General features: G+C 38.1%; 1 protein-coding gene across 6 annotated transcripts in view; it reads right to left on the bottom strand.

The window, feature by feature from the left end:
• The window catches only part of FARS2 (phenylalanyl-tRNA synthetase 2, mitochondrial), a 232,483-nt gene that overhangs the window by 93,769 nt on the left and 123,156 nt on the right, over positions 1 to 15,558 (bottom strand). For all 6 annotated transcript variants that reach the window (XM_041714574.2, XM_041714570.2, XM_072924102.1 and 3 more), the window contains one exon: positions 3,391 to 3,551. In XM_041714574.2, the coding sequence (XP_041570508.2) occupies positions 3,391 to 3,551 (161 nt within the window). The remainder of the gene's footprint in view (positions 1 to 3,390; positions 3,552 to 15,558) is intronic.

The following is a 15,558-nucleotide window of genomic DNA, read 5'->3' as shown; positions in this document are numbered from 1 at the left end:
AATTTAAAACAACAGCTACCAGAGACACTGGCAGCATCAAATGAAAGTGACTTTGTGAAGGGAGAACCTACCAGGAGTCACTTGACAGGATGTGCCACTTGCTTGCCTTGGCGGCAAAATTATGGAGGCTCCAGGATCCACCCTGCTGCCAGAGACCATTCTTCTTAATCAAAACCTCTGGGCTCGCCACACTACATCTGAATTGTGAGTGCCTTCCTTCTCTAAATGTATCTTATCTTCATTTTTGTACCTTTCCTTGAGAGTTGTCAGTCCCTGGACTTTTTTTTTTTTTTTGTAAGAATGCTGGCTCAGCACAAACCAGAAAGCAATTACATGGAACTGTGCTCAGGGCCCTGGCAAACAGAGACATAACACAGCGGAACAGATCGGTACCGAGTTGTTTGTTTTATTACATTGTGCCTTGCAGGTTCTTGGTCCTTTCTGTCCTGCCCATCCTCAGCCTTTCATTCCACAGCCTGAGCAGAAGCCCTATACAAACAATTGAAAGCAAGTTACCAGACCCTGATCCCCACACTGTTGTCACTTGTGTCAAATTATAGCTGAAGTGATTTGCTAATCCAAATCCAGGCAATAATCTGATCTGTGGGGAGAAGCACTCTAACACTGCTGTGCTGAGCAGCCACAGTGGTACAAGCACTGTCAGCTTTTCCCAGCACTTTTTGACCTACTGAAGCCTGCACACATGTACTGAGCAACTGATGACAAAGGGAAAAGTCTGACACATTCAGGCTGTTAAAATGCACAAGACATATACTCTAAGTTCCAAGAAAATGCTCCAATTAAATGCAGTTTTGGAACAAGAGTATACTTAGCCCAGCTAAAGGTTACTGCTATGTCATGTGAAGAACATTTTAAAGAAGAGAAAGAAAAATAGTTATGTTGGTGGATCATATTTATAATATAAGGATCTGGGGGAGTACCCAAAGGTTGAGAGGTCTCTCTCAGTTAATCACATAAAGGATTTACCTGGACTTTCTGAGACACAGGATTCAATTTCTGTCATGAAAGGCTCTCAAAACCCGTGGTCTGTCTTTGTTCAGTTCAGTCAGGCTGAAAAGTACTGCATGGCCTTGCATGCAGAAAATCTGACACTTTTAAAATATCCATTGAGATTTCTTACAACATCCACACTGGAAGACAGACTAAAAGTTTTCTTTCAAATGTCATATGAATAAATCATGTGATTCATTAATTATGACTCTTTAGCAAGCAGACAGGAACAAAAGGTCTGCTAACTTGGTTTTACAGCATACCTGATAAATAAGAACAGAAAAAAAAAATGGAGATCTTATGGTAGCACCAAAGAGTATTTCATAGTATTTTCATTTGAAGGGTCATTAGCCCTTTAAAAAGCAATGCCAGTATGGACTAGAAGTATGCACAGCACAGACCTCGAAAAAGCTCAATGTAAGATACCAGATGAAAGCTGGATTTAGACTTGCTTTCAAACAAAAATCCAAGCTTGTCTCTATTCTCTTATATTCAGATACAGAATTGAAAAATGTAAACTAAGAGTTGGGGAGAATTAACAAAACTGAAGATGAAACATCCAAGTCTAGTAGGTATGTATGTATTAAAAGGGAAAGGGGGAAAAATGAAAACAAAAGAAGAAAAAAGAATAAAACAAATAAAAATTAAGAAGTCCCTAAGCAGTACTTGATATCAGAGAAAAAAATCTGTTTCTAAAACATTGGCCATAATATTTTTAGAAGAAAGAAAGAACCAAAACTAAGGCTACCAAAGAGCACCAATAAAAATAAGTCACATTTAGCTTCCTAGAAACTATGTACTTTACTCTGAGCTTATCTACAGTAACCTGTGCCTTCGTCCTCTTCAGATTGCTTCACTACACCTGACTTGCCTAAAACTGAACATGAAAACTACATACAACTTAGAGAAGGCAGACACCCAGTCCTCTCTTTGACTCACCTTCAACATCAGTCCACAGCATTCCAACAATCTGGGCCTTTCCCCAAAAGCCCAGTCTACCATTAATATCAGTTGGAAGCTTGGATCCACAGTTTTAAAGCAAGCAAGAAATCTCATCTTAGCTCCAACAAATTGCAATCCATAAATCAAGCCACGAGCTCAGGAGCAAAGCCAATCAGAAAAATGGGGGCTGAAAAGGAGACCTGAGCATTTTTTATCGAAAAGAACAACAAGCATTCTCTAGGAGATCAAGGAAACCTACAAGCAGACACACCTTCAGGAACAGTGGCAAAAACCTGTCTTTCTGTAAGATAACTAACTACAAGCTGAATACACTAATGCCCATTATTACCAAACAAACAAATAAAAAACACCAACCAACCAACCAAATTCCCCAAGCCCCTACCCAAACCAATAAAGCCAAAACTACCCCCCAAACTTATCCCAAACAATATTTTGATGCTACCAAACAAGATATGTGAGAATTGCCATGAATTAAAAACAAATGGATGGATGCTGCTACTGATGTGGAGACTCCTCAAATGTCATCTATCACTGTTGATTTCCCCTTTAATAACTACAATTCTTTAAAAACAATAATCAAGCTGCACACAAAGAAATCAAACTAAATGGTAAAAGGCAGCTGCACAAATTATTTTACTGCTTTAGCGTTTCAGACTTTGTCAAGCATCTGTGTAGCTCAACTCCCCCAAAGACCAGCTGACACCACCTGAGTTGAACCTCCCCATGCTCCTACTGAAGAGTATTATGGAAGTAGCATTTCCACTTAATCCAGTCATGCCTAGTTGCTTTGTAAGTACAAAAAGCAAGATGAGGTTGCTAACTACAAAAATCACCACAGCAGAAGAGTTACAAAACAAATACAAGCCAAACCTGCACTCTTCTCCCCTGCAATGCCAGGAGAAAGGAGCTGACAATGAAGATGGCAAGGCACATCCACAAAGAATTTGCCAAAGGTTAACATTGCAACTTGCATTGACATCAATGATTGTAGAGTGAAAACAATGGGAAATATTGAAAATGTGTTATGACCTTTGAATGCTTTGCATCAAACAAATATTCATAATGAAACAGAATCATGGACTCAACTCAAGGACATAACTAAGCCATAATAAATCCAAACTACAGGCCTAAATCAATCTCTATTATGGATATATTTAAAAGTTAAATATGTGCTTAAGCATTACTCAGAACAGGGATGTTGACTGGGTATCAGCAGGAACTTGCAACATTATCTGTTTGGAAAAAATGTTATTATCAAAAGCTGGATTTTACAGCAGTACATCAGAGAATCATGATAGTTGTAAAGATGTTGCTTTAAAACCTAATCTTCTAATGACACAGAATTTTATTCATGTAATATTCACTAGGGATGTATATACACTACAGTAAATTATTATCATATATATGTTATTTTACCTGGAACTTTATTTTTTGCCAAATGTGAGGCCCAATAAATTGTTTCAAGAAGCGTTCATCTTCACTCCAGAACAGTCGGATGTCAGGGATATCGTACAGGATCATGGCCAGCCTCTCCAAACCCAAGCCAAATGCCCAGCCAATTTTATCCTGAGCACCAGCTGCAACACACAAGATAAAAATTCAAATTTTAAGTTCACAACATGGTAAATTACTGATATAACGTTCACCTATTTATTAAGAGGGAATAAAGAAAAAAGTGAAATGGCAAACCAGAAAATCTTACAAGTAACTGCCAAATGAATGATCTAAAGGCTACAGGACAGATCCTACTTAAATAAAAAACTGCTGCAAGACTGAGCACATCATTGAGCCCAGGAACCAAAAATGGCTATAAAACAAAGCCACAGCCCTGACAATTTGTGTCCAAAGTTTCAGACAGGCTTGAGAAATACTGCATAATACTCTACATCACTACTCTTCACTATGCTTAGAGCTGAGCACTACCTCACTTGACTCTGCTGTGTTTCATAAGACACATAAACATGAATTCCCTGTTCAAAGTATTTTCCTTGGTCTGACCGACCAAGTCAAGCCTACAGAGCATTAACATCATTACCAACATTTCAAAAGACCATAATTGCCTCTTTTGAGGCTTTTGGAAGAAACAGAGCAATGGGATATGAGGCACCGTTGCATTAGCATCACACCTCCAACCAGGGAAATCCTGAGCTGCTGTTCCTGGGAAAAGTCACTGCTCTTACAGTAACAAGTCTCTTTTATTCAGCACTAAATATAAAAAGACAAGAATATTTAATAAAGAAAAACAGATATTAATGATGCAACATTTCTGTCAGGAAAGTAAATATTCATACCTTCCTTCATTTACAGGGCTGGAGCACTGATTCATGCAAACAGGGATCTTTTCAACACAAGAAACTGAGTCTATGTTTAGCCATCAGCCTTCTGACTTTGAAATAAGCTTAGAGCCCAGAAGCCTTGGCAAAGGCTCAGAGCTTTTAAAAACTTAAACAAATGCCTAAACAAACTGAAAGGATGTGAGCATGTGCAGCAGACTTGACTTCACACCACCAGCACTTGCAGTGTGCTCCTGAGTCACACAACACTGCACATCTCACAGCTATGCACCAGGGCCACAGCAGCCCCTCCAGCATCAGTTTAAACTAATATTTTGGAAACTTTGGACTCAGTAGGTTTCCCATCTTCATGCAGGAGGCTGGAAGCACAAGTCTCCTTTCTGACCCTTGTCTCCGCTATCAGAAAGGAAACAGCTCCTGTTATTTGAGCAATGATGACAGACACGCTGAGGTAGCCTGTTGTGTTCAATGCTGAGACTAAACAGGCCTGAGTTCTGCTCAAATAGAGGGAGGCACACCAGGCTTGGGGAAAAAGACACACTAACAACTTCAATTCCATTAATTCACCTGAACTTTTCTGGAATAACAGGTGCTCAGCAGAGGCTGTGTCTCACCTGCTGCGTTAGCAGTACTGCGCTCCCACAGGAGTTACATCAGCTTATAAGGGTACTTCATAGAGGGGTCAGAAATATTCTGCCTGTTCCTTCTCGTGTGCTCAAGGGCAAGATTTGGCACTTTCTAACATTTGAAAGCAGACAGTTCATCAACTGAACTGTGGAAGTCCTAGGAAATAGAGGACCAGTTGTGAACTCAAAAGGTACCTCATGGCAGAGATGCTCAAAACAGTGCTTAGACCAACCAGCAGGCTATGAGCTCATCTGGCTCTGGAAACCTACAATCCATGCTACATTACATGTAGAACTGTACAGCTTGCTTCTGCTGATTTTTAGAGAAAGCAGAGTGACTACAAAGAATGTATTGAAATTTGTATTTGGGAGGGATTTTGAGCTTAAAGCATAAACCATAAACTGTTTATCTTCCATGCGAAAGTACTGCTTCTCTCCATACATCAGTATATTAAAGTAATTAAATTTGTATGTCTGTGAAAAAGGGAATATAATTCATTGCAATGGTGTTGCTTCTTCAAATTTCCAGCTTGCCTTTCCCAGAACAGCAACTCCTGCCTCAGTGAGAGAGCTCCTATTCATTCCAGAAGTACCAGATTTTCATATACATATGGGCATTTCTGTAGACCAACCCCCTCCTCCAGATGTAAAGTAAAGCACCAGGAGCAATATCCATGAGGGTTCTGAATGGTCACTGCTTACTCTCAACAGAGGCATTAAACCTGAAACCTAAAGATGCCAGATTAATCATTAGCATTATTAATTCACAGATGCTCAATAAAGTATACATGATGGGGATGATGATCCTCCTTCCCCATCCTAGTGATGATTAGTGGTAGATCAGACCGGAAAAAAAAAGATATGACAGAAGATAAGAACATGTGTATAGTCTGGTTAGCAGAGCTTTACATTTAAAATTTGGGCTTTTTTAATATTTTGATATGAGAATGGTTTTCACTGTAACACTTTCCCCCTCATTGACTTCCTATGAACTTGAACTCTGCAATAAATATCTTGATATTATATCAGCAACTTCTTTTCTGTTCTGGTTTCCTTGCTTGATTTGTTGGGGTTTTTTTTAGAAGGACTGGGACACATCATAGGTTTTTACTCATAACAGACAAAGAAACTCTGCTATCTGCCTAGCACCTCAGAACATTGTCATCTGAGCTATGATTAAACACCTATTCACCAAACTGAATTTGTCTTTTGGATGATCCTTGTACAATTATCAGCCTTCAAACCACAAACTTCTCAAATGTCCCCAGTGAAAGCTGTATCAGTGAAGAATTACCTCTACTCAGACAAAATAAATGAAAGAAAAAGGAAAATTCAGATTATTAACATTCCTCCTCAAATCAGCACTAGCAAATCTCTGCACTCGGAATCTTCAGTTATTTTGTCTCTGACCTCTTCTCCAACTTTCTATTTGTAAAGCTCCAAGTCAATGCAGCATTCACTTAAGTCATTTGAACAACTACCTTGGGGGACTCAACAAGATTAATGCATGCTTCTAAACATATTTCTGACCGGAAATTATCAGGTGACTTAGAAATTAAATGAGCCAGTAATCATCCTGATAAGTGAGGGAGCAACCGATAGCTTTCCCAATACAGATACATGTTTAAATGCACCAAATGTTGGTAAGTATTATGCAGAGAAGTCAAGTGAAAGTGAGTCAACAAGACAGGAAGAGTGAACACAGAACAGCATTAAATATGGCAAAAAGCAAGCTGAGGTTCTGATGAGGAGACCTGGCCAAAGCAGCAGATTCCAGGGACCTGGTGGGGCAATCATAGCATCACTGCTTGAAATAACACAGCCCAACAGATAAAGCTTTCCTGACACTCAAGCTTTCCCCAACTGGCCATCAAAGGTTTTTATACTGCCAGGCTCCTGCTGCCTCACATGAAAAATCTGACTCCCCACCAGAAGAAAATTGCTGGAAGCTTTGCTTGTCAGGTAGCCAAAGATGGAGGAGGAAAGGATAAAACAGTTTGACTGGCTTCCCACACTGGAAGCCAGGACAGCCCAAATCTGATGCCAGAAAGTTGCACCATTGCAGCTCTGTCTTACAGAGAAGCTCAAGAATCCTTATCTTCCTTGATAAGTCATATCTATTTATCCTGGACTTCAGCTTCAAGCCCAGGTGAATCAGCTTACATGTAATGTAGACCAAGCAAGTCATTCTCCAAAAAGCAAAGTTAAACGAAAGTTAAATTTGCTCAGCCAGGATGGGAATCTTCCCAATCATTCACTAAGGCATAAATAATGGCCTGCCAGAATTAATGGATTATATTGTCCTGAATCCTCAGAAAAAAACACAGACAGAAACACTCATCCTCTCAAGAAGTGTGAGGCAAGACATTCTGCTCTGTACAACAATTTTAAGACATAATTTGCAACACAGTATTAGTAACAGGTTGACAAAGCTTTTTTGGTTTTCATTTCAGACATACATATTTTTATATCGATATCGGCTTTTATTTAAGAATTTTTGCTACTTCTGTAAAACTGCCAATAAAAAAATTCTTTCTTTCAACAGACCCTAAATTGGGTCTTCAAACTGTCATACTCAGCAGTTACTGAGAAGTGAAAGAAATTAAATTTTGATCTTGGATTGAGGCAAAATCATGAATACACAGCAGCCTGCATAGAAGGTGTTCTTCACAAAATGCACAACATTTAATACACCCAAAGTATTAGTAGCTGAAATCTGGGATGAGTTCCAGAAGCAAAGACCTGAATTTGATCTCCTTCTTTCAGTCCAAAATATGACTGTTAATGGAGCCAGTTCTAGAACTAAACTGGTGGGAAGAGGGGTGAACAGATTCTCAAGGGCACATGGATTACACATCATGTTTTACAAAACAAATCAGCTTTAAACTGTATAGAAAGTAAATTATAGATATCATGAACACGTGACTTGACACAAAACACCACGAATTCTGGAAACAAATGCCAAGGCCCAGATTTGAGTTCTATGTGATTAATGGACAGCTTATGAATCAGGCTTTGAAAAACAGGTTCAGCAAAATAAATATTTACTTATTTCTAAAGACTAGGAATGCATAGTCTACATAATGGCCACAGTAATGAGGTAAACATGTTTACTTCTGTTAAAAATAAGCCATTTTAAATTATTTCCTTACTATTTCCCTAAATTTTTTCACATAAAACTCCCATATGTTGGGAGTAAAAAGTTTTACGTGGAAAAAAAGTAATACTAAGGCATCAGTCTAATAGAGAAGAGCTTCTCAAATTGCAAGGTCATGTGGCTGGGATGTTAAGCAACTGAGGCCAAAAAGCTTACCCAAGTTTTCTCTGAACTCCCCTCCAGTGAAAGCAAAAATCAAAACCATCACAATGTTCTCCTGTAACTCAGTTAAACTGATGCATTCAGGCTCCTGTGTGGAACTCAGCTTAAATTACACCCTAAAATGAGGACTTGGCATTCAGTCTAGGCATGCTAAGAAAGCCACTCTTCAAGAACTCAATAAAAGAAGTAAACATTCAATTATGCCCATTCTGTGGAAAGAGAACTTACCTTTCTAAATCTCATGTGTGGAATAATTTTCTAACAATTACAATTTTCTAAGTCACTTTGAGACTACAGCTATGTCTCCTGGGTCAGACTGATCTGTTCTGTTCTGAAAACTAAGCAAAAGAACTTTAAAGGTTTTGAATAAGTTTTAATAAGTATGTTTATTTTTGTTCTATAACCAAAAGAGCCAAGTATATACTAAAAGAACAGCCTGCAAAAAAATCTACCCAGGGAAGCCATCCACCAGATTCTACTTTCTTCTAATATGTGACTAACATTCTTTCTACCATTTTACCAATATTTCAACAGGTCAAGTAGCTGGGAAGAAAATATTTCTGATAGGGAGAAATTAATGACCAGAGAAGAAGAGGACAGGAAAACTAGATTAGCAAGAAGAGGAAAGAGTGAATGAAAGCAACAACAAGGAGGAGCTCTCCCTATTTTTTCCTACCTCCAATTGATAATTTTAACTTCAAGTTTTTTAATCTTTCTGCTTCTGAAGTTATGAATTCCTCAGTCCTCCTTCCTTGTTCCTTTCTATCTTCCTACTTTTGCCCAAGTCCATCTCTCTGATTCCTGCAAGCCCTCCTAAACATTCCCAACATAATGACAAATCCACCATTAAACAGAATCTTACTTACACCCTAGGATATTTTTTCTGAGTTCATAACCATACACTGCAATAACATTCTACCTTTCAAATTATGTACAATAAAGTATCCACTTAACTCCCAAGAGCAATACAAGACATTAGTCATTACCTATAAATACTTTAATGGTATATGGTTTTCTTTTTCTCTGTATTTCAGCCTGCACAGCTGAACAAATGTCTTGCTTAGTTTTTGAGGTTTTTTCCTTACCCCTGTCTCAAGGCTGAACATTTTCAATGGATGGCAGTGCAATTTGCTGTCCTAATTTATGTCATAGAGCAAAAAATTAATTGACTCATTTGCTCTTTTCCCCTCGGCTCTGCCTGCAGGCTACAGTATTGCTCTTTTTGTTCCTTGTATGTAAAAGCAAACTCCAATTCTCTTCTTTATGTTTTGTTCATTCAGGAAAAGCTGGGTTTTGAGGATTTGGGTCTTTTAATATCTTCTAATACTGTTAAATCTCCCTAGACACTGGGGCCATGGAGATTTGAAAAAATAAATGGTATAAAGAAATACATGAGGGGCTCCCACTTGAGAGAAAAACCAAGCTTACAATACAGTTCAGAAATTCAATTATGAATCTAATTTTTTCAGGGTGTGAGTACAGCTGGACAAATTCCCTTCACATATATTCACTGCCCCAGCTACAACTTTCTGGGTAAAATTTTATTAATATTGACTGCTTAGTATCTTACAAAATGGCCTTTTCTTGAAGAACAACCGACAGAGCAAGGAACAAGAACACGAAGATCATCACAACGTGGGACAGTCTTCACAAGATTAAGACTCCTCAAAAGATACAGAAGTAGCAGTTAATCTATCATAGCACAGGACACTGTTCAGCATGTTCAATATTCCTGTTCAAGAATCAGAACAGCCAGAACACCTGTATGTATATAAAAATGTTAAAAAATATGTTCAGCTGACAGCAGCACACTGTCGTGATTACTCTGAAAGCTGGATACTGCACAATAAATTCAACTTCCACAGGCAGGGACTGTTACCACTTTTTTTTTTTGTACAGAATGTACCATAAAGAAGCCTTGAGTTATTTGACTGGGCTTCCTTGGCTTTATAATATATAAAAATAATAGACAGATAAGGTTTACGATTTAGCTCCTCTGCCACAAACTCATTCTTTGGAAGAAAGTAATGAAAAGTCTTATGATCACTTAGGCATTGCTTTCCTTATAACTAGAGTTGGGATAATAGTCCTTCCTTTCCAGAATGATTTAGATAAGACACACAATAAATGTAAAATATTGAATTTCAAAATCTTTCTGTCAATAGTTCTTCAGTACTCTGATGGTAAATCAGAGAAAAAATTTCATAAGGAAGTACTGCACTTATAGTCCAGCTTCAATGAACTCCAATGAATTCCACTACATGCGTTTTGTATAAGCTCTGACAAAGTTCTGGGTACATACAATTTATTTATTTTTTAGAAAGCACAACATAAAAGTTCTTGGTGTATTTAAATGTATTGTCACATAGCACAGGATTAAAAAATTTTGTTCAGAAGCACTACTTGCAGTTTTCTTCTTACTAGAGAACTACTCCATCAGCTCTATAACAGCTTGAAGGACATTTCATACTTTTGCTCACAAAGGGCTCTTCAAAAAGTGGCTTCCCAACCCATGCCTACTCATTGATCCCCCATCTTAAAAAATTTGACCATTGCATGTTGCTGGACAAAATATTTTTTGTCAATAGGTCTTATGGTATTAAACACATAGATGTGATTTAAACATATAATTACAGACATTAGCAAATGAGATTTGAAGTCAATGTCACAAAGGAATTTCTCTCTATATCGCTCCTGAGTTCAGTGTTTCCAGCCGGCATTTGTCAAACCTGAACATCTGCAAATACCTTTAGCTGTACCTGTAACACAGCTATGGATGCTTAATTAGTCTTCTGGTACATTTTGTACACAGACATGGAAAAAGGGAAAGCATATAGCTGTAGCACAGACACCTCAGGAGAGTCAATTCTGATCCCCAGAAAAAGACATAGTGAGCCGTGACCTGCTCTTCCTCCTGTTCCTAAAATCTCCTGTTTCCTCTCTCATCTTAATGGTCCCAGGAGCACTCAGATGGAGGAAAACCTGAACTTGCAAATTAGATTCTTCAGCTTGTGCACTGCTTGACTTCTGTGAAGCAACAACCCTTTGAAATGCATCACCAGGTAAAGGACTTGAGCTGTGCCTAATCCTACACCTGCTCAATGGCACTGTGGAATGGCACTGCCATGTCTAGAGCTCTTCTGGGACAGAAACTGAAGGGTTTCACTCAAGGCAAAAAGAGTTTCCCCTCCTACTCAGTTCATGTTTTGAAGTTGTACATGGTCATTTAAAATTTGATAGCTATTAATATATTCTCTTGGGATCTGGGCAGGCTTCCAAGCGGATACAGAGGTATCTGCAAGAAGATGCTGAGAAGCAGCATAATTCTGGGCAACACTGGTGGCCACTTAACCACTACACATTGCAAAGTATCTGATCTAAACCAGATCCTTCAGTTCTACTGCAAATAGGGAGAGAATACCACAAATAATTATTCACTCTGTCATAAGAAATGCAGAAATAAACACTTAGTTTTTAGACATGTAAATCAGATTAGATGAATTTGAACCTATGTATCCATTTCAGCTTCAAGTTTTACTATGAAACTAGCATCACTGTATAATTACAAGGAAAAGAACAAAAATATTGCATCTCAGAGCAATCATCTTGTGTTCATATCTCTTTTAGGTTTCTCTCTCAAATTTCTTTTAATTAGTTTCCTCATTTCTAGCAACTTCTTTCATCATTTCGGTACTCATATGACACAAATGTAATGGAAATTATGACTCAAGTACTCCCCTGTCTCTTCCTGAGCTGCACAAAGTATCTATAGCCACTTAAAAAAATAAATTATAACATATGTAATTTATTTCAAGTCATCTTATTCATCAGTAATATTACAGAATTACAGCCAGACCTCGATGCTTTTCTTGCTTATGAGTAGAACATTTAAGTTAATGATTATCTTAAAAATTAAGCCACCATCTCCACATGAAATAGGTGACAAAAAATGGTTAACATTAAGTAATTGTCCCTTGAAGTTCAAAGTAACTCTTTTTCATTTACTTAGATTTGTACAAAATTCATGAGTTCTGGCAGCAGTACTTTTTTTTCTCTGAAGTACAATGATTTTGTTAAAAGGTGACATAAATTGCATTAAAATTTGGCATAAAGTGGTTGAAGGAGCTTCACACAATACAATATTACCAGCTATTGGAGATGAAAGAAATGTAACATCATAAAGTCCCACCTCAACTGTATAAGAAAAGCTTAGGAAAAGACAGAAGAAAAGGTTTTGCTTGAAGTCCTTGAAATAATTTGTGGAAGCACATTAGCTGTTTTTTGCACAGGTTTCTTATTACTCTTGCCAGGCAGTTGACAAGGCATGTAAAAGGTGACGGGAACAGATACACAAGCAAGTGAAGGATGGGTTGCAGGATGACCCTGCAACTCCCTCTGCCTAGGTATATATACATATACATGTAGGTATATGCACTCTATAGAACAGCTTACACCATTACACAGTGGCCAACAACACTAAACAGAACAGCTTTATTTACCAGTGAATGAGGAAGGATTTTCCTTAGAAAAGATTCAAAGAAGACAAAGACTGCCACATAAAGCACTCAATCTTTCACAGCTATTGCAAAAATGCCCCATGTTTCTCCCACTATGTTCATATAAATTCTAAATTTTGTCTAATATTTCGTATATGTAATAGAAGTATGTACACATGGAATTACTCCACAAAACTTGTAATTATATTACACTGATGACTCATAAGAATGTGATGATATACAACAGAATACTTCCATTTTTCAGTTTTCAATTTAAAACATCCAGAAAACGGCCCACAAAAGTGAGCCTTAATACAACACTTGGTGTTTCAATGAAGCATTCAGATATTCTGAAAAAGTAGAATTAAGGTTGTCTGAGGAACGCTAAAATGCTCTCATCTTAGCAATACATTACAATGCTGTCTACAGTGAGACAAACAAGTATCAATCTTTCCACGAGAGTTTGCTCTGTTCAGCACAGAGAAGAGACAATAGTTAATGGTCCCTGCTTGCATTCGTTGTGTTGCTGAACACGTAACCCAAGTGCTTTGTGCACTGAGCAATACTCAAGCCAAGCCCTGAAGACACATTCTTTCTTTTATGAGCTTCCCAATGAAGCATTCGATTCCACAATATTTAAATGTTTCCAATATATTAGACTTCTTTTTTTCTTCTTCTTCTGTGTGTCTTTGTAAGTTGGGCATTGAAGTATTGAAGTTGGAACTTGGGTGCTTGAAGAAAGCATCTATTAATTTTGCTCCCAATCTGACATACCTGGGGCCTGATGCTTCTGAGCACCAAGGACATCATGGGGTTTAATGTGTTCAAAGTACAGCTCCCTATTACTACAGCTGCTGCTGTGAGCACTTGACACTTCTGCAAATCAGACCCCATGGTCTCAAGTCAGGCACTGGGACAGCAAAAAGCACACAGTGAGCAGCCACTTGTGAAAAATTTAAGTTCAAAGATGTTGCTACACTCAACTAGGAACTTTTTTCCTCAGGAAGGAAGAGATGGCAGAGCAGCATTCAAGGGCACAGACTGCTCTTTCCTGCTGTCATTAAAGGCACCCATTTCATGCTTTCCAACTACTGCCTTAGTGAAGCATACGCTTGTTAGAGTAGTATCCTCTACCAAAGTAGTTCAAATTCATCCACTGAGGAATGATTATCCTGGAAACTGAATCAGATAATGGTCCTTCATAGGAGAAGATGCAAACTCAGTAATGTTCTTTGCTTTATAAACACTCCTAACCTCCCCTTGCACTGTTCTGCCCAGGAGGCTGTAGGATGATGACTATTTCTCTGTCTCGTTGGGACACAGCACAAAAGTTTCAAGGGAGCACGTCTCCTGTGTCCTGGCAAAGTGCCAGTGGATGCTTACAGCCCTGGACTGAACTGCAGAGAGCCTGATTCAGCCCCATCCACCCCACGGTGAACCCTGGATGAGTTCAACTGACAGCAAGGCATGGACCAGAGAGCCTCTGCAAGTCTGCAGAGGAAACCAGAGCTAAACAGAGTCCTGGGGGTGAACATGTCCAAACCCTCCACCCCAGCAGAGCCCTGCTTTACCCAAAGGCCCAGCCCCTCAGAAATACAGTGCTGTTTACTGAACACAGACACACACTTCCTCTTTGCCTTTTTTTGCCACCTCCTTCAGTGAGCACACAAACCTGCAAATAAGGTGGGCTAAAGATATACTTTGACTAGAAGTTGACTCAAAACTGCAGCAATATATAATCAGAAGCCCACTGAAGCTAATAGGAAAAAAAAAAAATAAACATGCAGACCTCAGTGCAGTTCCTTCCTCATCAAACATCACCTCATTCCATGCACAGAGCAGATCCACGTAGGACAGACTGCTGTCTCTATCCCACAGTCTCAGCAGGGATGGAGAGATGTGTCCAAGTGTGCTCTCTGTCTGTGTCACTATCACAGCAACTCAGTGGGAAAGATCCGACCTTCACTCGGTGAGTTTTGTGTCTTCCTTGTGGACTATATGAATGGAAATATTCTGATAAGCATACAACCTAAATTAAAGGATACTGCTTTGATTAGATAGCATTTTAATTCACTGTTAAAATATTTAAATGAATTATCAGAGAAGGTTATTTGTCTGCTTTTCTTTCTGGAATATAAGAAGAATAATTTCTCTTGCTCATTTGAAGAACTACAATTTAAGGCCCCTTATTAAAGAGATTCCTTTCTCTAAAAAAGTCACTAGTTCTCTAGATAATATTCCCTTTTAACAGTTGCTAATTAATCTCTTGTTATGCACTGAAATTAATTTTGTAAAGTAGTGTGCCACTGACACCTAAAGAAATGAATGATAAAGGAAATGTTAGACCCCCTAAATCTCTAATTCCTATATAATAACAATTAATGAAATAGTATTCTCTACTGGAATCTTTTTTTAAGCACTAGACAAAGGGGATGCTATGCTTTTAAGATTAACTTGCATTACCAAATTGTATCTTTTATAGCTATGAGAAATATAATTAAAATAATAATCTTCAAACAAAATAAACATACTGTTAGTATTTAATTATAACTTTTTTTTCTTTACACTTTGACTTGACAGCAATTGCTATAGAAACTCATATCCAGTCGGGTAATTTTTGCCCTGCACTCATGTTGAGAAGTCTATCTTGAATATCAGTCCCACTTGTCAATAGAGGAGAATCTGAAATAAATTAACATTTAGTTTTACAGGACAGATACTAATTGGATTGTTATTTTGTCACTGTGTAAATTTTCAGTGACCTTTCCAAAAAAGAAAGAACAAGTCAATAGAAACTGTTTTTTCTTGACTTTCTCCACCCCCATTTTAATTTTTTTTTCCAACAGCCA

The sequence above is a fragment of the Taeniopygia guttata genome, chromosome 2 (assembly GCF_048771995.1).
Source record: "Taeniopygia guttata chromosome 2, bTaeGut7.mat, whole genome shotgun sequence".
Lineage (NCBI taxonomy): Eukaryota > Metazoa > Chordata > Aves > Passeriformes > Estrildidae > Taeniopygia > Taeniopygia guttata.
Note: the sequence above shows the minus strand (reverse complement) of the source record. Positions and strands in the feature narration are given on the sequence as shown.